The following is a 25,802-nucleotide window of genomic DNA, read 5'->3' on the forward strand; positions in this document are numbered from 1 at the left end:
AGTCACCGATGCAAACACCAGGCCAGTCAGGAAACACAGATGAGAGGAGGCCGTGTTTGAAAAAAATCAGCTGCTGGAAACTATCTACCAGACAAGCAGGGGGATAAAGGACAGCCTGGCATCAGGGTTGGGGATGCAGCGGGGAATGCCGGGTCTGTGGTGGTTTGGAGATGACAAGCCACTGGGCTCCAGCCACCCGCTGCCCTGTGCAGGGATGCAGGGATGAGGGGCTGTGTAGCCGGACCACTGGCTTTTTGTGATAAATCAGAAATCCAGATTGTGTGCGTGCAAAATCCCCTGATTTAAAAATATGGCTTATCTAGAAAATTCACTGGCCGAAGAAATCAAATGTGGGGACTGAATTCAGCCCTTGGCTGGTCATGTGATGTATGGACCGAGTTTGTGGGCCGGGGTGACGTAGGTGGCCTGCGAGAAGAGATGATCGGACTTGTCTCCTATCACTGCCTCCAGCCGCTCCGGGGAGTGGCGGGCTGGGACAAAGGGCCCCAGGGTCTGGAGTTGGGCAGATGCATACGAAGCCACCTTAGTGCCAGGAGTAGCCTGGTAGTGCCCTCTGACCGCACGGATGCGGGACCTCGGCATGTGGGCCCTCCCTGCGCCCTGCTTCTCTTCCAGTTCTCTCTGCCCCTCCTCCTCACCTGTTGGCTTCTGCTTCCACCTTTCTGCGAGTCCTGAGGGCAGAGGCCAGCCTGGCCCACAGTGTCCCGCTTGGGCAGCTCAGGGGGGTCAGAGCCAGCTCCCTCCTCACAGACCGCTCAGTCTCCACAGGGTCCCGTGGGGCCCCAACTCTGGGCTAGCCCTGGGGGCACCTCCCGCTATCCTCAGGGAGGGAAGGAAAGGCCCCAGCCCCCTTCCCCAGGCAGATAGCACTTCCTTCTAACAAATTCTCCCACTTCAAAGAACTCTTGAAGACTAGGTGCTGCTTTTGAGGCTGGCTCAGGTGGCAGGGAGGGCTCTCAGGCTGGAGCCCACCTTCTCCAGACAGGCGCTGGACGGGCCACCTGGTGGTTCTTATCGAGCACGTCACCGGGCTGTAGGGTCTTGGAGAGCAGGACCGCCGTTCTCAGGACACAACCAGGTTTGTGTGTGGAGACGTCGCTCTGGGTGGACAACAGACTGAAGCAGCCGGAAGGCTGAACGTGAGCCGGGCCTGGCCAGAAGCCTGGAGCCTTGTCCCTGGAGACTGGAGCCCACCTGGAGCCGCTGGAGGCCCTGTCCCTGGAGACTGGAGCCCACCTGGAGCCACTGGAGGCCTTGTCCCTGGAGACTGGAGCCCACCTGGAGCCACTGGGATGAGCCCGCAGTGGCGGGAGGTGGCAGAAAGCGAAGCTACGGTTTCATCTGCCCTGGGATTTGGGGGTCTCAGGCTTTGTACATGGCTCCAGGCCCGTCCCCAGCCCCGGTGGGGCCTAGGAGGAGTGGTGCTCACCCTGGCCCTGCCCAGCTATCTTTGTCACTTTCCCAGCCCCCTGGTCCTATCTTTCCAGGTGTGCTGGACGCTCTGGGTCCCTCCTTCACAAAAAGGACCCCGTGAGCCCCTTTGAGGGCCATGGTGCCAGGCTGCGTCTCCAGGGGTGGGCCCAGCAGGTCGCAGTTCACAAAGCCCTTGTCTACCATCTCACCTCACCTGGCTGCCACTGGGAGGGAGGCGGGACAGGCCCCGTGGTTCCCATCTGACCCCAAACCTTCCCTGCAGAGGAAGGGCCCAGGGCACTGCACCAGATGCCCACCTGCCACCCACGGCCCATGAGTGACCGTACATCCTCTCCTCAACCCTCCCCAGGTCCAGAGAGCCCAGTGGGGAACCGAATCCTGTCTGAACACGGTGTGGGAGGAAGGGGAAGGGGCTGGATGGGTCCTCAGACCCCCACGGTAGGGCACGTCTAGCTCTGGCCCTGTGGGGGCAATGCTGGGAGGGTACACCTTCTTGGTGGGGTGCTCTCTACCTTTGATCTTGCAGCGAGCGTGGGTCCACGCCAAGGGCCCTGGCCTCCTCTACACGACTTCCTCAGAGCCATCAGAGCTGGGGCCCGAGTGGTCAGCCCCTCCGCTTCCCTCGTGCTGCCCCCCCATGTGTGTTTGCTGCTCCCACTTCCCGTCTGGGCCACCAATGACCAGCTGGGTGGTAGGACGGTAATTGCACAGTGCTGACAATCATAAAGAGATAACGACCGGGACCACACCCAGTGGTCTAGACAATTCACATGCATGATCTCATGAGTTCTTTGCATGTGTTATGAGAGACTCAGAGCAGCAGACAGCTCACCCAAGCTCACCCAGCCATGAAGTGGCCAGGACAGACGTCAGCCCAGGCCGGACCAACCCCCAAGCCCATGCTCCTGCACTCTGTAACCCACCTCTCCTGTTACTTGGTCTGGGCGGGGAAGGCTGGGGCCTACAGAGCTGGTCCTTCTCCCCTCCTAGGCCCCGGCAGGCCTGGGCTTGATCCCAGTCTTGTTCAGACCACAGGCATGAGGGAAGGAGCGTGAGCGCCATCCACATCCCCGTAGCCAGGCTTGTGCCTCTCAAGTTACGGGTCTCCTCAAACCCCAGTACGGCCCTACGTGACAGCCCTATTGCTGTACCTGCTTTACAGAGGAAGAAACTGAGGATCAGAGAGGCCCCCAGCTACTGAGAGGAGGGTCTGAGTTAGGTGTGCCTGACTCCAAAGCCTGTGCTCGTCCACATCCCCCAGGGGTCTGCTTCGGTGTGGAGGCCTCTGTGGCTGCTGGACCCCAACTTCCCAGCCCCCAGCAGCAGCCCCGTGTGGGCTCAGCAGCCCCCTCCGTAGGTGGTCACAGGGTGGGGTGAGACAGGAGTGCAGCCCAGTTCCCCATACTAGCCTTTCACAACCCAGCTGATGGTGGTGTGGTGCAGGAAGGCTGAGAAAGAGGCCACAGGAAGCGCAACACAGCCTTGTGGGAGGGCGGGGAAGGGAGGCAGGCCACATCACAGAGCCTGGGACCAGAGGGACGCTCAGACACAGGGCTCCGGCCAGCGTGGGCCAGACTGCCCAAGGATGATGACACTCAGGGCCCTGGGGGTCCTGCTTCTCTCGCTCCTCCTGCTCTGGGCCTCAGGTAAGCAGCTGGTTTCTCATCCCCTGGGAGCCCCGGGAGCCTGGGAGACCCAGGGCCGGGGACAGGGAAGTGGGTATGGGTGGGGTGTCTAGAGCATGTCCATCCAAGAGCCCACCCCGATGGCCTCGGCCCCTTCTCTCCCCTCGTCCTCTGAGTTAGTTGTCATCCTGATAAACTGGGGTCAGCGCTGGGTCTCGGGTGTCTTGTGCTCCCCACAGAGCTCCCCCCCTACTCTGGGCTGTGGCTCCCTGACAGGCCCGTCTCTGGGACACAGGTGGGCCCTGGACACACCCTTATCCAGCTGGCCTCTGAGCTTCTGGGGAAGGGGGTCGGGATGATCCGGAGGCTGAGGCCAGTTGGGGCTTGTACTGTCCTCCCTCATCCCCTTGTCTGGCTCCCTCCACCCTGACCCCGCCACCAGCTCCCCTCTCCTTGTCCCAGCAATGGCCCCCCAGTCCCCAGTTTCCCGAGCCAGGAACAAGACTCCCCCCCACTCCTCCCATAAGCTTTGCACACACACATGCGGTGGTCCTCCAGAGCAGTTTGAGACCCCAGGCCTTGCCCTTGGCTATCCTCTCTGCTGGGAAAGCCAAGCCCACCCCTGGCCCACCTGGCCAGCTCTCAGCTACCCTCCTTGGGGCCCTGTGATGTCGGCAGGGACTCCCTCAGGCAGAGGGAGTGCTCCCATCTCAGTGGCCTGAGTGCTCCTCCTGTTTGTTCTTGATCAGTGAGCATCCTGCAGGCCTGCCCAGCAGGGGGTCACATGGCTTTGGGCACATGGATCAACCTCTTCGGGCTTCAAAGAACCTTCTTCTCAAGGTGCCTGGGTGGCTTAGTCCGTTAAGCGTCTGTCTTCCGCTCAGGTCATGATCTCAGGGTCCTGGGATTGAGCCCCATGTCTGGCTCCCTGCTCGGTGGGGAGCCCTCTTCTCCCCCCCCTTCTGCCCCTCCCCCTGCTCATGCTCGCTCTCTCTCGCTCTCTCTCTCATGCTCTCTCTCTCAAATAAATAAAATCTTACACACACACAAAGAATCTTCTCTTCAAATGTTGAGAGAGTCGGTGAAGTGCAAGGCTCAGTCCCCGGCTCATGGAAGGACAAACGGCGGTGTTGCCTTCCTGGCAGAGTGAGCTGTCCGGCAGCACTTGACTGAATTGTTGACTCAAGAACCAGTGGTGGCTACTGACCGGTCTCAGCGGGCATCACGGGGACGCCGGGCCCTTCGCAAAAGCCATAACTACACCGGCGGGGACTTCAAGGCTCCCCCGAGGGACTGAGTTTACCCATGGCGCTGTGGGTGTTTGGGCAAAGTGCCAGCCATTCGAATAGCGTGAGGAGCCTTGAGAGGCTTAGACGTAGAGGTGAGTCTCCTTCTTTGGTGGACTTCATGGGCCTGCCCATGGATCCGTTCATTCCGAGAACACTGACGGGGCTTCTGTGTGTGCCGGGCTCTGCGCTGAGGAGGCCGTGGCCACGGCAGAGGGAAGCAGGCCCCTCCCTGGTGGTGAGCCGTGGGGAGGGGCAGGTACCGCTCCCTGACTTCTGGCCCCCCGCTCCCCACTTGAACCTGGATTGAGGTGGTCCCTGGAGGCCAGCTTCTGGGGCAGAGCGGGGTAGGGGAGGGTAGCACAGGTCTTGAGATGGGGACTGGCACCATCCCACCCAGACCCGGGCCAGGCGCTCTCTCTCTTGGCTAAATGCTTCCAGTGTCTTCAGAAAATAATCACAAGAAAGATAGTCATCTTTTCTGTACTTGCCAAAAGCTTCACATATATGACTGTGCTGAAATTTCATGGCAGGCCAGGAGGGAGACTCGGTTAACACCCCCTCCTCTCTCTTTTCCTTTCCCTCTTCTTCCCTCTTCTCTCTCCCTCTTCCTCCTTATTTAAAAAGCAAACGTGGATCCTATTACATGCATGGTCATCCAGTATTTGCTTCTTCCCATTAAACAGTGTCATGAATATCTTTTTTAAAAAGATTTATTTATTTGAGAGAGCGAGCATGCACACATGGGGGAGGGGCAGAGAGGAGACTCTGAAGCAGACTCCCCAGTGAGCAGAGAGCCCCACTCAGGGCTCGATCCCAGGACCCTGAGATCATGACCCGAGCTGAAACCAAGAGTCAGACGCTTAACCGACTGAACCACCCAGGCTCCCATTTACCTACCCCTTTTTAAAAGCTCATACATTTTGACCCAGAAATTCCTAGGATTGTAATGTTTTCTATGAATTCTTAACCCAAGCTGACAAAGGTGTAAGCAGCATTGTTCAAAATAGGGGGGAAAAAGAGTGACAATCCTAAAAGTCCACCAACAGAGGACCAGTTGAGAAAGTGCAACCCCACCTGGTGAAATAGTGTGCACGTGTATCAGGGAGAGGGACCAGCAGGGGCTGGTGTGGAAAGCTCCTCAAGATAGCTTGCCAAGTGATCCCATTCACGTAAATTTTTAAATGATTTACAGCAAAATACTTGCCTATGTATAGCAAATTTCCACAAGGTTGTGCAGTGAGCTGTCGCTGGTCGTGAACTCTGGAGTGTGAGCTGGGAGCTGTGGGGACTTCGACTTTTCATTTTGTGTCCTTGTGTACGGTTTAAAAAACTGTGCATGTATGAATTTTATTGACAGGTAACTATGTAGATATATACATACGTCCAATGTAAATACACGAAGATATAAATAGGCTTACAATGAAGTTCTCATCTCCTGGAGTAAATGATACTGGCTCTTTGAACATTTACTATGAACTAGATCCTTTATGTATGTGAATGGTCTCTAATCTTCCCCCAAACTCACAAGGAAGGTATTATTAGTCCCATTTGGCTGATGAGAAGATGGAGCCTCAGAGAGTTTAAGTAACTTGCCTGAGGTCACACAGCTGGTAAGTGACTCCAAGCTTCCATTCCATCCCCCACACCAGGTGAAAGGGGGACTGAACTAGAAGTCACAAAAGCTGGTCTGTTGTCCTGGAGCTGCCTCCCGCTAGCTGGTGACCTTGCTCGAGTCACTGTGCTCTAGGGGCCCTCAGTGTTCTGTGTTCGCTCCCTACCCCAGGAGGTAGCCTGTGAGGGTCATAATGAGAATGTAGGAGAAAGAGGCAAACTGAGACAGAATACGCCCATGAGGTCACAGTTACAAGGGCTTTGGAATGTCTGATATGGAACACTGTGGAAAGCCCAGCAGACTCCCCGGAGGAGGTGGTAGAGGGTAATAAGACTAATATATGAGTCTTTGAATCTACAGAGCCATTTGTCAAACGCTTTGTACACACTTCCCCAAAGCATCCCACTGGCCCTGTGAGGTGGGGTGTCGTATCTCCTTTTGCCTTGGAAACTGAGGCCCCAGGGACAGTGAGTCCAGCTCAAGTACACATAGTTAGTGTGAGTGGATGGAACTGGCATTCTAGCCCACATCCCCAGACCCTGGAGCCTGAGTCTCTTAGCCCCAACCACCTACCCTTGCTGCCTCCCCACCCAGTCCATTCACACCTTCTGCATCCCTCCTTCAGGTATGGAAAATTCTAGGAGCCAAACTGAGAAACCGAGAAACGTCTGCCTGGGGTCCATCAATGAGGGCCAGTATGAATCTTTCCACCTGGGGAGCACTGCTGAGTGCTTCACAAAGTGCACTCAGTCTGGGAATGAACCCTGTAATCTGGAAAACTTGCAGAGGTAAGAGGGCCTTGCGAGCTACGGCAGGAACCTGGGGCTCCTTGGAGGGTGGCAGGGAGGCTGTTAAGAAGGGCCACAGCTCTCAGCCCCTATGGCTCCTGAAAACGCTGCTCCCATCTCACCTTTCCACCCTCTTCTTTGACACCCACATACCCTCCGATCCATTCACGGAGACCTTTCTGATCTGGGATATGCAGAGATGAAACAGCCCCCATCCCTACCACTGCGGAAGGTCGGACACGGGCCCAAATGATGATGATCCTAGAGTGCGATCATACAAAAGGGTGGACACGATGCCAGGTTAGCTCAAAGGAAGGAAGCCTGCCAAGGCTTCACAGAGGAGGCAACCCCCGAAAAGGCTTTGAAGACTGCATAGGAGTTTTCTAGTTGGATCCAAGCAATGTTATGGGCTACAGATATCAGAACTTCAGAGAGTATTTGGGGGAGAACGACGGTGCTTTGAAATGTGAAAGGGTGAAGGGCGGGGGGTGGAGGCAACACTGGGGAGGTGGGTTGGGTAGGGGATAGGCTAGAATAGGATAGCAGGGACCAAAGTGTGAAGGGTCAGGTAAGCAATACCAATGTGGGAGGGGGCAGAGCAAGGACATATTTTAAACAGAAGAAGAGCATGGTCAATTTTGCTTTTGAGAAAGAGTGCTCAGGTTTCAGGGAAGGGTACAAGGATGGTGATGCAGGAGACGTGACCAGGTAGGATGCAACCACAGTGGTCTGGATAGGGGTGAAGCCTGAACTACCATCATCACCACCAATTGGCACTGTACATCTGGAAAGGAGGGATGGCTTAGAAATTCCATATGATGAAGAATCAATAAGACCAAGAGACCGATAAGTCCAAAAGGTTCAGAGATATGGGGATTAGGGAGAAGAAGGGGTTTAGAATACAACATCTCGAAGAATCAACTCCAAAAATATTTTCACGTCTCTCCCCTCCTCTCCCTTCAAATTAAAGTTGGCCATCATTCTAAGATACTCAGGACAAGCTCATATCTGGCACTCAATGCATGTTTGCTGAAACAAACAAACAAATGAATGAAAAGCCTGTGTTCTCAGGCTCAGGGTTAGGACAGCAATCTGATGGAACGGCATCATTTCAGTGGCCTGGAAACACTGCCATCCCACCTCCCCAAAGCTGTTCCAGTAGCTTCTTCGCTCTGGGAGGCTGTTCTGGGAGCTCCTCTCTGCACTGCCTTACGGTGGGGATAAGCACTTTGGAAAAAGCGGGGATCTGGAGTCAGAAGATCTAGATTCTGTTCCCAAATCTAGCACTTACCCAAGTTACATCCTTTATCTTCACAACCCCATGAGGTTGGTCTGGGCATCAGCCCATCTCAACATACGAATTTGCGGGGAGGGCACAAACATTTCATCCCTAACAGGAGCGATTAAGAATAAAGCTGCCATGAACATTTTGTACATGTCTTTTCATGGACATATGCATTTGTTTCTCTCGGATAAATGCCTAGAGGTGGCATTGATGTCGCAGGTAGATGTATGATGAATCCTGGCGAAAACTGCCAAAGTTTTCCACGGAGGCTACGTTAGTTGCTCCTCTCACTGGCCACGTGCGAGAGTCCCAGTTCCCCCACATCCTTGCGATGCTTGGTATTATCAGTCGTTTTAATTTTCGCCATTCTGGAAAGGCTCAGTGGTATCTCATTTCTTTTTATTAGTTCTGATAGCTTTATGAAGGTACAATTTGTGTACTACCGTTCGAGTGACGTACGCTGCTAGAATACAGTTGAATAATTTATGGTATATGATAAAGTGAATGGAACCATTAAGACAATCATTTTAAGAACACTTTCATCAGTCCCAAAGGACCCTCATGCCTGTTTGCACACAATCCCTGTCCACATACCCAGCCACAGCCAACCACTCATCTGCTTTCTACTCCGTAGACTGGCCTTCTCTGGGTATTTTCTGTAAGGGAATCATACATTATACTGTCTTTCGAGTCTTGTTTCCTTCACTTACACGTTTTTGAGTTATATTCATACGTTAGCATGTATCAATAGTTTGTTCTTTTTTGTTACTGAGTAATATTCCCTTGTGTGGATACACTACATTGTGTTTATTCATTCATCGATGGATGGACGTTGGATTGTTTCCAGTTTGGTGATTGTGAACAACGCTGCCATGAACATTTGAATTCGAATCTTTGTAGATGTATGTTTTCCTTACTTTTGGGTGAATACCCAGGAACAGAATTGCTGGGATATTTGATATTCTCACTTTATAAAAAAACCCCAACTCTTCCTCCAAGTGTATCATTTGCTTTTGCGTCAGCATGAAAAAGGGCCGTAGTTCTAGGACTATCTTGCAACGTTGTCGGTCTTTCTGCTTGTAGCCATCCGGTGAGTGTCAGTGGTAGCTCACTGTGGTTTTAATTTGTGTTTCACAAAGGACCAGTGATGTTGAGTATCTTTTCATATGCTGATTAGCCATTTGCACCTTTTCTTTGGCGAAATGACTACACAAATCTTTCCCTCTTCTTTTAAATTGGATTTTGTCTTCTCAGACTGAGTTTTAAGAATTCTTTTTTTAAAAAGATTTTATTTATTTGTTTGAGAGAGAGAGCACAAGCAAGGGGAGGGGCAGAGGGAGAGGGAGAAGCGGACTCCCTGCTAAGGAGGAAGCCTGATGAGGGGCTCGATCCCAGGACCCTGAGATCATGACCTGAGCTGAAGGCAGGCGCATAACCGACTGAGCCACCCAGGCGCCCAGAGTTTTAAGAACTCTTCATGTGTTCTGGATTCAAGTCCTTTATCAGATGTTGATGTGCAAATATTTTCTCTCAGTGTATATCCTGTCTCTTTGTTTTCCCAATGATGTCTTTCGAAGATCAAAAGCCCTTGATTTTGAGGAAGTCAAATTGAAATGTGTCTTTGTGTTTGATAGCATATCAAAGAAATGTTCATCCAGCTACAGATTTTCTGTTTTCTTCTATAAGCGTATGTGGTTTTAGCTCTTATAATTAGGTTATACATTTGGAGTTAATTTTTTTATACACAGTGTGAGGTAGATGTTTAACTATATTATTATGATTATTATTATTAATTTTTGCAGTCTAATTATTTCAGCACCATTTATTGAAAAGAATTCTTTCTCCATTTAATTGCCTCTGGGAGGGCATCTCATTGATGGGCAAAATGGAAACTCCTGGAATATCTTCTCCTTACCAAGATAATAAACCAGAAACCAAAGTACATCGTTGGGGAGAACTGTAGCAATTAATGCCACCATAAAGGACTTGAGAGATATAGGGGTGGTGATGCCTATTGTAACTCCATAACTGCCTATCTTAACTCACCAGAAGTCAGGTGGATGCTGGGGAATGCCTGTGGACTATCCTACACTTAATCAGGTGTGCAGTCCACCCGCAGCTGCTGTTCCAGGGGAGTATGTTTCCTCAAACAAACCAACCCAACCCCAGGCAATTGATACGTTCCATGGCTAATGCATTATTCTCTATACCAATTTTCAAGGGCTACTGGAAATGGTTTACTTTTACCTGGCAGAGCCAACAGTATACTGCCACAGTTTTCTCTGGGCTCGGTCAATTCTCCTGATCTCTGTCATCATTTAGTTCCCTGAGACCTTACTAATCTTAACACTCTACAAAGCATCACTCTGGTCCACTATAGTGGCCACACCACGTGGACTGGATCTGATGAGCAGAAAGTGGCAAGTAGTTAAGATGCCTTAGGAAACCAAATGTGAACTAGAGGATGGGAAATAAACCCCACGAGAGTTCAGGGGCCCATCATCTCAGGGAATTTTCTGGGCATTCAGAGGTCTAGAGAAGATCAAGATATCCCCTCCTAGGTAGAAGGCAAGGTGTTGAACCTCACACCACTTACAATATAAAAAAAAGGGATAGTGTGGAAAAACACGTATCATGCAAACACGAACCAAAGATATCTGAGTAGCTGTGTTAATATCAGACAAAGAAGATGATGTTTAAACGGGTGTCAACTTTGTCCTTGAAAATTCAACTCTACATCTATGCTTTAGACTTTCGGAGTACATGTTACATTTCACAACTAAAATAATGTTTTAAAGTGCTCTGAGAACCGAATCAGGAAAGCTTCCCTCAAGAAAGTGAATTGCATTGTTTTGTGAGGCCAAAACCTTTTTACGTGCTTGTATCTATGCGTAAATGTGTATCTATATATAGAGAGAAATACAATTAAGTACATATACATATAATTATAATTCACTATTATATTTGGAAACAGTGCAAGTCACAATACTTTGTTTAGATTTTTAGAAGGTAAATAAAGCTAGACTCTTTGTGTAGCTTAATCAATGGATTTCAACAATCTCATCCTGCTGTTTCTGGCTGGCTGGTGTTCTAATGGCCCACCCCACCCAAGCACATTTGCACGTATTTGCATGGTTTTCTCTTTATATGGTACAATATTTTTCTCTGTGGTTTCTTTGGGTTTCTTCCCTTGGTAACTGCAACTGTTCAAAAATGATATGAAAATAAATCTTCCCGGGGCACCTGGGTGGCACAGCGGTTAAGCATCTGCCTTCAGCTCAGGGCGTGATCCCGGCATTATGGGATGGAGCCCCACATCAGTCTCCTCCGCTATGAGCCTGCTTCTTCCTCTCCCACTCCCCCTGCTTGTGTTCCGTCTCTCGCCGGCTGTCTCTATCTCTGTCGAATAAATAAATAAAATCTTAAAAAAAAAAAAAAAAGAAAATAAAGCTTCCCTGTTGTCTCCCTGGCAAGCCCTCCATAGCTACTCCTTTCCAACAGCCTCGGTCTGGCTGTGTCTGCTTCTCCTTCTCTCCCATTGCTACCTCAGCCCTCACCTGATGAGAATTGCTAAAGAAAGGTAGGCAGCACGTCTTAGGACCCCAGCTTAGGAAAAGGAGCTCTTGCCATGGAGAAGTTTCAATACCACAGAGATTGGGGTGTGGAGGGAGTGGGGGGCGGAGTGTTGCTTTTAGCTAATGGCACAGGGACCGTGATAAAATAAATGGCAATTAACTTTTGTGTTCCGTGTGCTTCCAACACCAGTTCCATTCCCATGAGTCATTTGCTGCAGAGTTCAGCCTTCAAAGACCGAATTCCCAGTATGCAGTTAGCACTCAGTAAGTGCGAGTTGGCATTCATGCCGCACAATTGTCGTCCCACAGCTGGAGATACTCAGAGGAATGTATAAAGATATATAAGAGCCAATCAGCACATGAAAAGATGCTGGACATCATGAGCCATGAGGGAAATGCAAAGTCACACCGCAGCGAGGTACCACTTCACACTTACTAGGTTGGCTACAATCGCAAACAAAACAAGACAAAATGAAGACCGGCAGGCATTGGCATGGATGTGGGGAAATGGGCACCCTGAAACGTGGGTGGTGACAATGTCAGCTGCTGCCGTGGAAGGCACTCCGACAATTCCTCAAGAAGTGAGGCGTCAAATGACCGTGTGACCCAGCAACGCCACTCCGAAGTACATGCCCCAAGGAATTCCAAGCCAGTCTTCAAGCAAAAGCTTGGACTTGAATCCAAGCAGCCCTGTTCATGGCAGCCAAAACGCAGAAACCACCCAAATGTCCATCAGTGGATCAATGTATTCACAAAATGTGGTCCAGCCACGCAATGCTTGTGCAACAGAGATGAATCTTGAGAACAGGCTAAATGCAAGAAGCCAGACACAAAGACCAGAGACCGTACAATTCCATTTATATGAAACTTCTAGAATAGGCAGATTCATAGCTCAGTGTTTGCCAGGGACTGGGGGAAGAGGGGAAGGGTGGCTGCCTCATGGGGACAGGGTTTCCTTCTGGGGTGATGAGAATGTTCTGGAACTAGATGGTGGTGGTGGTCGCCCAACATGGTGAATGTATTCAATGCCACTGCACTGTTCAGTTTAAAATGGCTAAGAGGGTAAACTTTATGTTGTATATATTTTGTTACAGAAAAAGACAAACACATACTCTTCAGAGGGACCACATTCTGGAATACCCCTGAACCAGCCTAGCTTGCTCCCACGCCAGCCTCTGCAGTGATCCCAGGGTCCTTCCTTTGATATTCTGGGTCACCCCTCCCACCCCAAGAGCCTGATAGTGGCTGCCCATGGCATCACTTTTCCCGTCATCCAGGCTGGGGACCAGGGGAGTGGGTAACTCAGACTGCAAGACCGTACCTGCCCGCTGATCCCTTTGCAGGTACTGGCTGGATTTCGAGTACCATCTGGTGAAGAGTCACTCGAACACAGTGAATATGTCTTTTTTGAAGGCTGCTGTCCAGAATGTCAGCACCAGCATCTCAGAAGACCTGTTCTTCTCTCTGACGTCCTCCCAGGTGAGGAGTTCCCTATCCCTGGTGGCTGGCTTGGGCTCCATTTCCCTCAGACGTATTTTTCAAAATTCTGAGGGACTCCTGGTCTGTGCTTGGTGCCCACCAAAGCTTATCGCTCACATGTCCCATTTGATAGCTCTCTGCCACTTTGCTAACAGGTGCGAGTGAGTTGCTTGGATGGCTGGATCCTGATGACAGATTACCCAGGGCATGAGGCTGGTACAATTCGGAAGACTGCCAAATCGAGAGTCAGGGGATCTGGGTTCCAGTCCCAGACCCCCTACCCCTCACTAACGGTCTTCCAGGAAACCCCTTCCCTTCTCTGGGCCCCAGAGCCCTCATCTGTAAGATGAGCTCTAGATTTATACTGGTCTGGATTCAAGTCCCAGCTCTGCCCTTTACCAGCTAATGTAATGTTGGGCTCATGACCGAAATTTTCTAAGCCTCTGTGGCCCCATCTGTAAAATGGTGACAGTATTGCCCACTTTCAAGGTTATAGGAGAAAATGCACAGGGAATTCTGGGTGCAGGGAGGGTGCAGACTCCCTTGAGGGGTGAAGCTGCAGGTGGAAGCTCGGGCAGCAGGCAAGTTGGCTATCATTGAGGTCCTTCTAGTTCTGTCTGGAAAAGGGGACGTGTAAGATAGCGCCTTGATTAATGTGACCCAAGCTGTTGAGCCCTCTGCGTGGGGGCACCCCATGGCCCCAGAGATCACCCCATGTCCTTTGACAATGGTCCGGACTGGGAAGGAGAAAGTTGGGTCCCTCGCCTCCAACCCTCAGCTCCTCCTGTTCCAGCACCCATGGGATGCCTTTGAGGCAGGACCCGGTGGGACCCGCTGCAGCCCCAGTGGACCAGTGAGGTCAAGAATGAACAAATCACCAATGAAATTTGTTTTACTATTTTAACCATTCTTCCCTTTTACAAAATTTGCTGTTGGCCAGAGGTGGAAATCACATTCCGTGTGAAGTTTTGTATTTTCCCCTCTTCTCTTGCATTCTCTCTTCCTGGGGACTTTATTCTTCCCAGTTATTCCCAGGTCAGAACCCAGACACGAGGACCCCAAAGCCCTGTGTAAGCACAGGGACTGGCAGGACGCTGGCCTAACGTGCACCACAGCCGACCCTCCCTCACACTTGCAGACTGAACTTCACAGCCCACTTTGCACTTGACCCTGACGGGTGGTCACGCAGGCACCTGATTAGCCCCATTCTCTGTAGTGGGAAAACGGAGGGTCCGTGAGCGCTGTGGCTTGTCGGTGGGCTCACAGCCTGGACAGAGCCGAGCTAGCAGTGTGCCCCCAGGTGTCCTGCCTCTCAGAGTGATGCCCTCAGGTGCTGCCCCTCCGCCCAGTGCCTCAGTTTCCCCTCCCAAGTGGGGGAATGGCAGGAACCCTGCGTGGGGGGTTGGAGCCCTGGGGTAGAGAGGGGAGCTCTGGGGTCTGTGGTTCCAGGTTCCGGGGCAGGTGACGGAGGATGAGCACGCATACCCCGACAGAGTCCGACTGCCCAGGAGCCTCTTCGAATCCCTGCAGAGCAACAGGTCGGAGGTCTTGCTGGCCATCACCATCCTGGACGTCGGTCCAGGGAATCTTTTCAAGGTGAGGAGAGGCCTGGAGGAGGCTCAGGGCAGCTCAGCGGGTCAACGCTCAGCTCACCAGGGACCTGCGTCCCAGCTTGCCTTCTCTGGAGTCTTCGCTGTGGGTCCCAGTGGGGATGGAGGAGGTGTGAGCCTGCACAGTGTTCTAAAGCAGCCCGAGGTCAGCCCAGACTTCCGTCTCTGGAGTCCGTGCACCGCACACTCGCACTGGTCACACACACTCAGGTGTCTGCATCCCACACACCAGTGTCCTTGGACTTGTATGTGTATCCCAAGCGTTCATGTCCCCTTGTGTGTCCTTGTGCATGGACAAACATGCCTATTCTTTCACAGTCCTGGCGTACATGCAATCGTGCGTGTTCCTGGGTGACTGTGTCCACGCAAGCAAGTGTACCTGCGTTCTTGCAAACGTGTCCCAGGCACGCCTCCTCACACGTGTGTAGTCCAGTCACGTGTAGATGCGGTGTACCGTGAGGGCTGGTGCAGGCACTCGCTGCCTTCAAGTTGGGGCTGATCTTTCTTCCAGCCCTGCGCTCCGCCAGCTAAGAGGGCGGAGGGGCTCTGGGGCTAGCAATGGAGAGCTGCTGGATGCATGGCTTTGAGACCAGTTGGCTGGGGTGTAGGGCCCATTGCGATCCAGCCCAGGCAGGAGACTGCAGGGGGCAGCAAGAAGAAGGTTGCTCATGACCCCTTGGTCCCCTGGTCCCCTAGCCACAGGCTTTACTCTCCAGGCAAGGGCCATGGATCCTGGGGATTCCCAGGAGCCCCCAACAGGGCTGGGTTGGGACAGCCCTTTCTGAAGCCCAGCCCCTCATCTCCCTCCACAGGGCCCCCAGCTCAGCCGGAAGGATGGCAGCCACGTGTTGAACAATCGCCTGGTGGGCTTGAGTTTGGGCAGTATACCTGTCAGCAGGCTGGCTGAGCCTCTGGAGATCACCTTCTCCCACCAGCACCTACCCCCCGTGAGCTCCCTGGCCCGGGCCTGGCAGCTGCTATGGGGCAGACAGGCGGGTGGTCCCCCACAAGCATATGGGCAGACAGGCATAGGACTCTGCACCTCCCAGCCTTTCACATCCACCTGCGGAAGCCATTAAGACCATACACACGAGTGGGCCCAGGGACACGTGCCACCTGCATACCAATGTCCCCTTGACCTCCAGACACCCTCTCGCTCATGCTTACAGAGGTGCACCGAGGACCTGGCAAACCCACGAGCGCACACACAGGATTACACACCCGCCCACATACATGCTCCCCCAAAGGTACACACTTTTGTGTGTGCCAGACAAGCTACCCTCCCCCCCACAGCCCCACACCGTGTCCACACCTCTCACATGCTGATCCATGCACACCAAATGTTGCATTTCACGTTCGTGCGTGATCCATGGGGTGAGCCTTGCTTTCTACCCAAGCACACTTGGGATGGGGGTGGGGCACACTGACCCCTCCCTTGCCCTCCCCCACTCTCCTCTCCTCCCTCCCAACCTGCCCCTGCCTCCACCCCGACTCCCACTCTCTGGTTTCAGAACATGGCCCTCAACTGTGTGTTCTGGGATGCGACTAAAGGTAGGCAGGGAGGGTGTGGGCTCCTTTGGGGGGGGCAGAACTCTACTGGCGGGGGCCCCTCCCCTCTCTTCCTTCCTCTCTGGTCCCCTCCACTCCCCCATATTCCCATACACTCTCCTATGTTCCCCTCCCTTCCTCTCCACGGTCAACAGGAGACTGGTCTTCCACCGGCTGCTCCACAGAGCTCAGAGCCAAGAGGACTGTGTGTCGCTGTGACCATCTGACCTTCTTCGCTTTGCTGCTGGTAACGGCCCACCCACCCTGATCCTAGCAGTTCTGGAGCCGCTGGGGCTTCCTGGCAGGGGCCAGGACCTTTGGGATGTGTAGGACCTGGCTCCCAACTGATGGGGTCCCGGTTCGGGGGGGTCGCCCACAGAAGCCGATCTTGGACCAGGACACCGTGAAGTCCCTCATTCGCATTTCCCAGGCTGGCTGTGGAGCCTCTATGATTTTCCTGGCCTTTACCATTGTCCTCTATGCTGCCCTAAGGTGGGTGATTCCCCCCGCCCCCTCATCTCCCTCTTGTCCTCAAGGGTGGGAACAAGGCAGGCTAGAAAGCCGCTTGCTTGTGCAGCATTTTACTGATATCCTCCCCAAACCTTACTTTCCTCATCTATAAAATGAGGTTGAGGGTTGAAATGTGTCAGAGCTATTTCAGTTGGAAGCAGCAGAAACTCAAGTCAAACTCACTTAAACACAATGGGAAATATGTGGTTCATGGAACGGTGCCCACTTCAGGTATGGTTGGATCCAGGGGCTCAAAAGATGTCCTCAGGACTTGCTGTCCCTCTGCTTCTCCCAGCTTTGCTGTCTCCTTTGTCAGCCATGTCAAGCAGCGTCTTCATACTCGGGGGACTTGGGGAGCCCCAGGCTTGCCCTACAGCTTCTTAGCTGCCTAGGCAGTGAATTTTCTGAATGAAATTCCAACACTGAAGACTTTTTCTTTTAACATTTTATTTTTAAATAATTATAGACTAGCAGGAAATTACAAGAATACCGTATACCGTCGCCTGGTTCCTTTATCCAGCTTTTCCCGGTGATAACATTTTCTATAACTGCAGTATCATATCAAAACCAGGAAATTGACATTGGTACAGTGCTAGCAACTAGAATACAGCTTCCATAATTTTTTACAGGCATTTGCGTGTGTGTGTGTGTGTGTGTGTGTGTGTGTGTGTGGTTCCAAGCAGTTTTATCCCATGTACACCAGAGCTGAGTTTTGCTCTGGTCTAACTTGGATCACGTGCCCATGACTGAACAGGCCACTGTGGTCAAGGAATGGATTCCACTGATTGGCCGGGCCAGGTCATGTGCCTGCAGGTGTGAGCAAACAAAAGGCCAACCTCCCCCAAACATCAGGGCTGCAAGCGGGAAAGGGTGTTCCTCGGGGAGACTCAGGTCTGTTTCCAGGAGGGGGAGCGGGTAGGCAGGATAGGCAGAGATCAGTGTGGCTATGCAGGCTCTCCGGGTGCCGGCCAGGGCTGAGGGACCCACAGGAACAGCCAGCTGGAAGGAGCCCGTGAGAGCAGCGCATGCCCCAAGCTGCCCTGGGCCCCAGCCTTCCAACCCGTGGCTGGCCTGAGCAGCCCTGGGATCTCCGCCTCTGTCTGGGGCCCTCCCACCGCCCTTCTCCACGTGCCTCTTTGCCTCTGTCACCATTCGGCCTTGGGCTGCAGCCGCCTCTAGCCTCACCCCCTCCATGTCAGAGTAAAGCGTGAGTGTGAGCAGTGCCGCCCCTGCCCCTGACCAAGCCTGGGCCTGGAGCACAGCCCCACGCCTGGCAAGCTGAGCATGACCCAGCTGGCTGCACTGCTGGGGCTCGTGAGCGGGCTTGGCGTGCCAGGAGGACTCGTCACCGACTGTCAAGGGTGGGCCCTGGCATCTCAGGTGGGGTCGACATGAGTCCTCATGCTCCCATCTAGGCACCCTGGGCTCCCATCCCTCCAGTGAGAGCCCTCGGGCCCTGATTTGCTAGGAATTCAGAGAGGGAGCTCCACAGAGAGGGAGTGAGTCCCCATCCCTCTCTGGGCCTCACTCTCCCTACGCCGTCCTTTCCTCTTGCCTCTGTGCCCTGTAGGTCAGTCCAGTCACCCAACCAATGCACGCAAGGCCCCCTGTTGCCTATTGTGCTAGCCCTCGGTCACAGCCAGAGAGTCAGGGCCAGAGGGGAGGGGGCTACCCTGCGCTGCAGGAAACTTCCAAATCAGCCTGGGCTAAGTGGCATTCAGACACAGCTTCCATGGAAGGAAATGCCTGGGGAAATTTTGAAGGAAGAGTAGAAAAAGGCATTGAGAGCAGAGGGAAGAGCAGAGACAAAGTCTGGGAGGGGTGGAGAAGCAGAATGCATTCAGGGAATTGCCAAGTGTGCGGTCTGGCTTGAGCATGGAGCGGAGGGCTGAGGCCGGCAGGGCGTGGACCCCCCAGGGCCCTGTGGGCCAGGACAGAGCTCCTGCACCCGAGCTGAGGGTGCTCACCCTCTGGCTGCTGGCAGGGGCGGACCAGAAGAGGTGGGCTGGGGAGGCCGGGGTGCAGGTCGTCCCCGAGAAGAGCTCGGCCCGGCCCCTTGCCGCCTCTCACTGGCCCTTCTCACGGCAGGTTCTACCGGCTGCGGTTCAAGTCCGAAGATGCCCCCAAGATCCACGTGGCCCTGAGCGTGAGCTTGTTTCTCCTGAACCTCACCTTCTTCGTCAATGTGGGGCAGGGCCCTGAGCCGCGGGATGCCGCCTGCCGGGCCCGGGGGGGCATCTTCCACTACTTCCTCCTCTGCACCTTCACCTGGATGGGCCTGGAAGCCTTCCACCTCTACCTGCTGGTCATCAAGGTCTTCAACACCTACTTTGGCCACTACTTCCTGAAGCTGAGCCTCGTGGGCTGGGGTAGGTGCCGCCCGGGCGGGCGGAGAGCATGGCTGGCCGTGCAGGGGCGGGAGGGACAACTGTCTCGGGCGGAGAGGTGTCTCCCTCTCTGACAGGCTCAGGGCTTGAGGGACGGGCAGCTGGAGGGGATTTTGGAGGAGAACGTGCCAAGGGAGCCCCAGCGATGCCATACCTCGTCCCGCTGTGTCCAGGCCTGCCTGCCCTAATCGTCTTCGGCACCGGGAGTGCGGGCAGCTACGGCCGCTACGCCATCCGCGACCAGAGGAACGTCACCACGCTGGAGCTGTGAGTGCCGGCTGGGCGAGCAGGGGCGCCATCAGGCCCCTGGCTGCACAGATCTGGGCCGGTGGGATGTGGGGAGAGGAGGGAATCCTGGGAAGAGAGAGTAGGTCAAGGCAAAGGATCCTGCAGCTAGCTCATGGTCTGGAGGGGAAACTGAGGACTGGAAGGAGAAAGTGCAATGAGACAGGGCGTCTGAGAAGGGAGAGAGCGAGCTGAGGCAGGATGCCTTGCTCTAGCCTGGGCCCCAGCAGCCCATAGGGCACTTTTGGTCAAATTTAAAAAGATACCCCACCCCCCCACTCTGCCAACCTGCCATGCCAGGGGCTCAGCCTGGATTTCAGCCCCACCCGCCCCCTCAGCCAGCTGCCCTTGCGCAGGACACAACCTGCCCAACGTTGATGGCAGGCCCGGTTTTAGCTAGGCTCTGCCTCTGAATTGCTATGTGGGCTAGCCCGGCCCCTCCCAGGGCCTCAGTCTCCTCATCTGTACAATGGGGGGGAGGTGATGGACATACTCTTTCAGGCCTTTCACCCTGCAGTGCAGGAAGCATGAGCTGAGCTTCTCCCAGGGTGCCTGGCCCGGGTCCATGGCTCTGCGCTGACAGAGGCTGGTGGGGTCTGGGTCCTGTCCCTAGGGTCCCAAGTGCAGGGGCCACAGGGACCGGGGAGGTAACATACGTGTGTGTGGTGGCCCCGGTGGGGACTGCAGTAGACAGGCAGTCACACACCCACCTAATGTCCCTTGGGCAGGCATCCACAGAGCTGCCAGGTGCATGCTTCATTAAGAAAAGCAGAGGGGCACCTGGGTGGCTCAGTGGTTAAGCATCTAACTTTGGCTCAGGTCATGACCCCAGGGTCCTCCCTGCTCAGCAGGAGGTCTGCTTCTCCCTCTGCCTCTCAGTTCTCCCACCCCCCAGCCCCCACCCCCCACCCCACCTCCCACCACTCATGCTTTCTCGCTCACTCTCTCTCAAATAAATAAATAAAAACGTAAAAAAAAAGAGAGAGAGAAAGCAGAAATCTGGAAGCTTATCCCAACCACTTTGTAAAGGGTGGTCATTAATTCAATTGTTTTACAACATAATGTGGGGTAAACCAAGCATATCTTTGCAGTTAAATTGACCCCTTTGCCCTTGCTGGTCTAAAGAAATGGTAGATTGGAGCCTCGTGACAGCCCCTTCCCAGGAGAATGGGGGGTTGGTGGGTGGCAGTGGGGGGAAGGGGTCTTTCTGGTCTTGGAAGGTCGGTTGGGGAGACTGCCTGGGGCTTGCCGGGCAGGGGCACGTCTCCAGCCCCGGCGGCCGTCTGCCTCCTCCAGGTGCTGGTTCCGGGAGAAGACGGCGGACTCTGCGCTCTACACCACCGTCCACGGGTACTTCCTTGTCACCTTCCTCTTCAGTGCCGTGGTCCTGGGCCTGGTGGCCTGGAAGATCTTCACTCTGCCGAGAGCCACAACAGGCAGGGAGCAGGGACCGAGCTGGAAGGGGTTCCTCACAGTGCTGGGCCTCTCGAGCCTGGTGGGTGTGACCTGGTGGCTGGCCATCCTCACGCCCCTGGGCCTGTCCACCATCTATGTCTTCTCACTGTTCAACTCCCTGCAAGGTGAGGCCCCTGGGCCAGGGAGGTGATGGGTTGCCTTGTGTCTGTGGGGGTGTTTCGGGGGTATGGGGAGGGGGTGGATGGCAAGAAACAGGATTCCACTCAGGCTGGCTCAAATCAAGTGTACTGACTTCAGAGATCCAGGGCTGTCCCAAGGACTGCAAGGTGGGAAGGCTGGCTGACCTCTTGGGAGCTGGTACCAGCCACCCAAACCAAAGCAGAGACTTTCTCTATTTTTTTCTCTGGAGCTGCGTGTAGTCTCTCACCTTCTTCTCTCTGTGGAAACTCCTTCTTTCTCTCTGCTGGCCCCTTCCTACCCAGGCTCCCAAATGGCTTCTTCCACCCCATGTGATCTTCCCTGGCTAGGGCGGGTGGTTCAGCCCGGTCCATGTTCTTAGGAGAATCAAGGATCGGATCAGGCCATCTTGGGCAAGGTGTCCATCTCTGGTCCAATCAGCTGTGACCAGGAGCACAGGGCCACGTGACATGATGGCCACATGACGTGGACAGTCTGTAAGGAGTTGCGGTGGCAGAAGGACGTGATTAAGAGAGGAAATGATCGACATGTGTGCTCCCTGCCCCCGCAAGGTCCTTCCTCTGATATCCCAGCAGAAGGGCAGGTGCCCAGGGTGTGGGTGACGGCTCCCCCTTCCTCTTCACTCCTCACACCGTGTCATACACGCTGCTTTCCGAAACATCACAGCCTGACTAAGAGAAACCGCTGAGAAGGCAGTGATGAGGTGTGCTTTGACTTTGGGTCAAAGTCTCACAGCCAGTGGGTGGGGGCCCACACAAACAGGGCTGGCTCCCAGGGCCTCGTGAGGCTGGGTGGCATTGTGGTTTGGTAGCCCTGGGGAGAAGCAGACCTGGACCAGAACCCTCGTTCCACTCACCACCTCAGCAAGTCGCTCAGCCCCTCTGATCATCTTTAACGCTGGGGCAATGCTGGTATTTTGCTCATCAGATTTCGTGATGAGTAACCGAGCTAATGCTTGTGGGGAACATAGATGGTCCCCCGGGGAAGAATCATGAGTCCACGTCTGGAACATCCCAGGGATGGGGAGATGTGCCTTGAAACTAGACTGTGTCATTATTCTTCCAGAGGCCACCCTTAATATTTAAGCCTGAACACTTCACTCTACTGAGTTATCTCAGCTGAGTTGAGCGCCTCGGTACGTCTCTCTTCCTCCCAAACGCAATGGTCCTTAGTACACTTGAACTGCCCTTGAACGCGTCTCAGTAGTTTTATGGTTGTTTCAAGTTTTAGTTGTAAATTCCTTTTAAGCCCACACAGCATTCTGACTTTTCCATCAATTTCTGTGCTTACTATAATTTTTATATCTCCCACCTTCCCGATTCTTCCTGCCAGTGTGCACCCCGTAATAACCCTTAGTAGAGCTCGGCGGAGGCAATGCTGGCTGGCGGGAAGGCCTGAAAATGCCTTTATGTTGCTCTTTCCCTTCTGTGATAGGTGTAGGTCTATGTGGTGTCAAGGCCTCCGTGTTTCATTTCCAAGATTACTATTTGGTCCTTTTTTAGGCGTCGGTTTCATTTTTGCCCGATGTTTCCATCGTTCTTAAACTTTCACAATGGAGCTCTCCGTCCTCTGCTCAGCCGGCCACCGGGCTGCCCAGCCCCCGGGGGTCCGCACCCAGGCTCACGGAGGTCCTCTCCCTCCCGACAGGCGTCTTCATCTTCTGCTGGTTTGCCACGCTCTACTTCCCCAGCCGGAGCGCCGTGACCTCCTCTTCCGGCACCGGCCGAGCCGACCAGGTCCACACCACGTCTCATGAATAGGAGGCCTCCGTGGGGTCCGGCTGAGAGCCGGCCCCACATTCTGGACTCAGCTCTGACTCCCCATGTGACTGCAGGGTGCTCCCTGTCTCCCTCTGGGCTTCAGGACAATGTGCCTGGGGAGGGAGGAGATGGGGACCAGGTGGGACCTGCCTGGCCTCAAAGGTTCCGTCCAGATACTTTGATGGGTCTTAAAGTCCACAAATCCAGGATAGCAGGTGTCTACAGTTCGGATACCCCTAAGACCCCTGCCAGCACAGAGCAGTGCTCCCGCCCCACCCCTACCTCACCGAAGACCCCTGCCAGCACCGCCCCCTCTCCCCACCCCACCTCCTGCCTTCATAGCAAAGCAGCTCATCTCTGCCATTGGCCACCTTCTGGTCTCAGTAACAGGAGAGTCTGCTGCTAGTGCTGCCCCTTGAAGGAGCCCGGCCTCTCTCCTTCCTCCCCCTTGCCACTGCCCTCCCCACCCACACCCTCTGGCTGCCTGTCCCCATCCCGTCAGGCACTGGGGCAGTTGTGGGCTAGAGCTTTGGGCCTATCTCCACGGATGAGGCCCCGCCGTTCAGGGGGCTGCCAACCCTCCAGCTGTCCGGGGACACCGAATTTCAGAGAGTGCCGCTTATTCAGTAGTGGGTGTGACACCACAAGCAGGCCCTCTCCCTACTCCGACAGCCCCATATGTGGCCCGACCTCTGATCTGCCGTCACCGTGGGCTGGAGGGCAAATGGTCCAAGGGGCAAGGCAGGGGAGCAGCGGCGGGGCTGAGCAGAGAGAAGGCAGGCTTTTTCCCCAGGATCCGAGCTCCATTCCGGCAGGCACGCAGGCCTCACTCACCAGTTCAGCCCAGCCCGAACCTGACTCGGTTCAGACCCGGAATAAATATCTGCTGGCTGACTAGACGGATGTGTGAGCTGGGCCGGACAGGGTTCTGAGCCAGGGGAGTGTCTCCGGCCAGACCCAGCTTGGGTATGTGTCACCTCCAGTGGCTGGGCCTCCATTTCGCAACTTCGAGCTGGTCTCCTCAGTAGGAAACATAGAGGCAGAGATAAGAGAGAGAGAATTAATAGACAAACCAACACAAAGAAAGAAAAAAAGAGTGGAGGGAACAGAAAGAGAGCAGCCCCTTGGCCGGCCCCACCTCACACCGTCATGCCCCAACTCTAGCCTTATGTTCCCAACCACGGGGGCCTCTCACCTTCTCTGCTCACCCCCGCCCTTCCCAATGGGGGGCCTCTCACCTTCTCTGCTCACCCCCCGCCCTTCCCAATGGGGGGCCTCTCACCTTCTCTGCTCACCCCCGCCCTTCCCAATGTGCTTTGCCAAGGCCAAGCACCCGCTGGAGGTGAGAAGCCGCTATTACCTGACAGTCCCCCACAGCCCCTGGGGCGTCAGGCCACCTCCTGCTCCCCAGTGCCCGGGCCCATGGATGCCCTCTTCTCCCTCCTCCCACCCAGCAAATGGGTGAAAGGCAGGAAGGCAGAGGCCCTTGGTTTATGCAAGTCGCTGTGTTCCTGGAAGAGAAATTCTAGTGTGCGGACAATTGCGACAGCGGAGCCACGTTATATCAGGTTTTGCAGACAAGCTTGCTGGGTTTGGGGACTTACTTTTACAGACATCTATTTCCCACGCTGGAGGGCTGGGCTCCCTCACCCCAAAATCTCAAGAGTTTCTGAGCACAAACCTGTGTGTTCCACGGCTGCTTCCGTGTGGGACGAGCCTGGGTTCAAATCCTGGCTCCACTACTCAGGGGCTTTGTGATGCTGGGCATGTCACCTCCCCTCTCTGAGCCTCAGCGTCGCCCTCCATAAAATGGGGATCATCAAGTTCTTGCCCCGACCTGTGAGCATGAAGTGAGGTGACAAAAGCAAAGCCCCTGAGAGTGACGCAGCAGGAACCAGGGAGCCCCGCGGCTTGAAGAAAGAGCAGGCGGTACCTTTCTGTGAACCATAAGCCTTTAAGACCTGTGTGCAACATGGGAGGGGGATGAAGGGCTCAGCTCCCTTCCAGATTCCTTCCACAGCCCTGCCAAGTGCGCCGGCCCTGTGCGGGAGGAGGAAATGGAGACCCAGAGAGGTCCAGCAACCTGCCCAAGGCTACGGGCCAGCGGGGCTGACGCAGAGCTGGGCTTCTCTGGGCTGTCCATGCTGCCTCCCAGAGCATTGCCTGGGTTCCAGAATTATTGCCTCAGCCCCGATCCCTGAGTCTCCAGGGAAACACTGGGCTCCAGCTTTCCCAGTTGGATGCGGGGGCAACAAAACCATAGCCGCCGAATGGACTGGGTTTCCTGGTGCTGATGGAGAGGGAAGTTGGGGAGATGTGGTTAATGGTGGGCCAGACAGGGGCAGAGGGGCTGGGGTCCCTCATAACCTGGGGTCCCTGTGAAAGTGGCTCCAAGTGCCAAGCTGAGCACATGCCAAGGCCAGGCGGAGCTCTGGCAAAAATGCACCCCAAGGCCCAGTGCAGATGGAGGGGGCTCCACTGTCACCACAGACCACAGTAGCAAGCTAGGAGGTGGGCAGCACCAGGCTGACAGGCAGGAACTCTGAGGTCAGCCTGTCTGGACCACATTCTTCCTCTGCAACTTGCACTGGGCCAGTTCCTCACCTACTGAGCCCCATAGCAGTAACTGCCCCCACAGAATGGATGAAGGCTTCAGGGAGATCCTGGCTGAGAGGGTGCCCCGGGTCTGGACCCCCAGCCCAGCGTGACGGTGACTGAGCCACACCTTTGCTCCGGGCTGCTGTGGCCATCTGCAAGGAGGGCCTCCTGCCATGCCTCCCTGCCTGGTTCTTTCTGCTCCACCCCACCTTCTTCATTCCTTGTATTTTTCATTACGTTTTAACAAATGTACAGGACATAAGAGGACTTACTGGCTCTGTGTTCCCAGATGGATAACTTAATATCAAAAGACAACAATTCTTCCCAAATTAACCAATGAATACAATGCAGTTCCAATAAAGATTTCCAATGATTTTTTTAA

General features: G+C 54.4%; 1 protein-coding gene across 1 annotated transcript; it reads left to right on the top strand.

The window, feature by feature from the left end:
* Nucleotides 1-47: 47 nt before the first annotated feature.
* On the top strand, nucleotides 48-25,802 carry ADGRG3 (adhesion G protein-coupled receptor G3). The gene is made up of 12 exons (XM_026494854.4): nucleotides 48-3,101; nucleotides 6,607-6,769; nucleotides 12,973-13,108; nucleotides 14,558-14,704; nucleotides 15,531-15,665; nucleotides 16,230-16,269; nucleotides 16,422-16,513; nucleotides 16,646-16,758; nucleotides 18,865-19,145; nucleotides 19,337-19,430; nucleotides 20,745-21,028; nucleotides 22,710-25,802. Exons 1-12 carry the CDS (start codon nucleotides 2,882-2,884, stop codon nucleotides 22,820-22,822), a joined length of 1,818 nt encoding a protein of 605 aa, XP_026350639.3. The 5' UTR covers nucleotides 48-2,881; the 3' UTR covers nucleotides 22,823-25,802.

This window comes from Ursus arctos, unplaced genomic scaffold, assembly GCF_023065955.2.
Source record: "Ursus arctos isolate Adak ecotype North America unplaced genomic scaffold, UrsArc2.0 scaffold_19, whole genome shotgun sequence".
In the NCBI taxonomy this organism is placed as follows: Eukaryota; Metazoa; Chordata; class Mammalia; order Carnivora; family Ursidae; genus Ursus; species Ursus arctos.

Coding starts and splice junctions, on each gene's coding strand:
- ADGRG3 (XM_026494854.4), top strand. CDS start 2,882: ATGGTGGTGTGGTGCAGGAAGGCTGAGAAAGAGGCCACAGGAAGCGCA. Junction 19,431..20,744: donor AACGTCACCACGCTGGAGCT/GTGAGTGCCGGC, acceptor TGCCTCCTCCAG/GTGCTGGTTCCGGGAGAAGA. Junction 21,029..22,709: donor ACTGTTCAACTCCCTGCAAG/GTGAGGCCCCTG, acceptor CCCTCCCGACAG/GCGTCTTCATCTTCTGCTGG.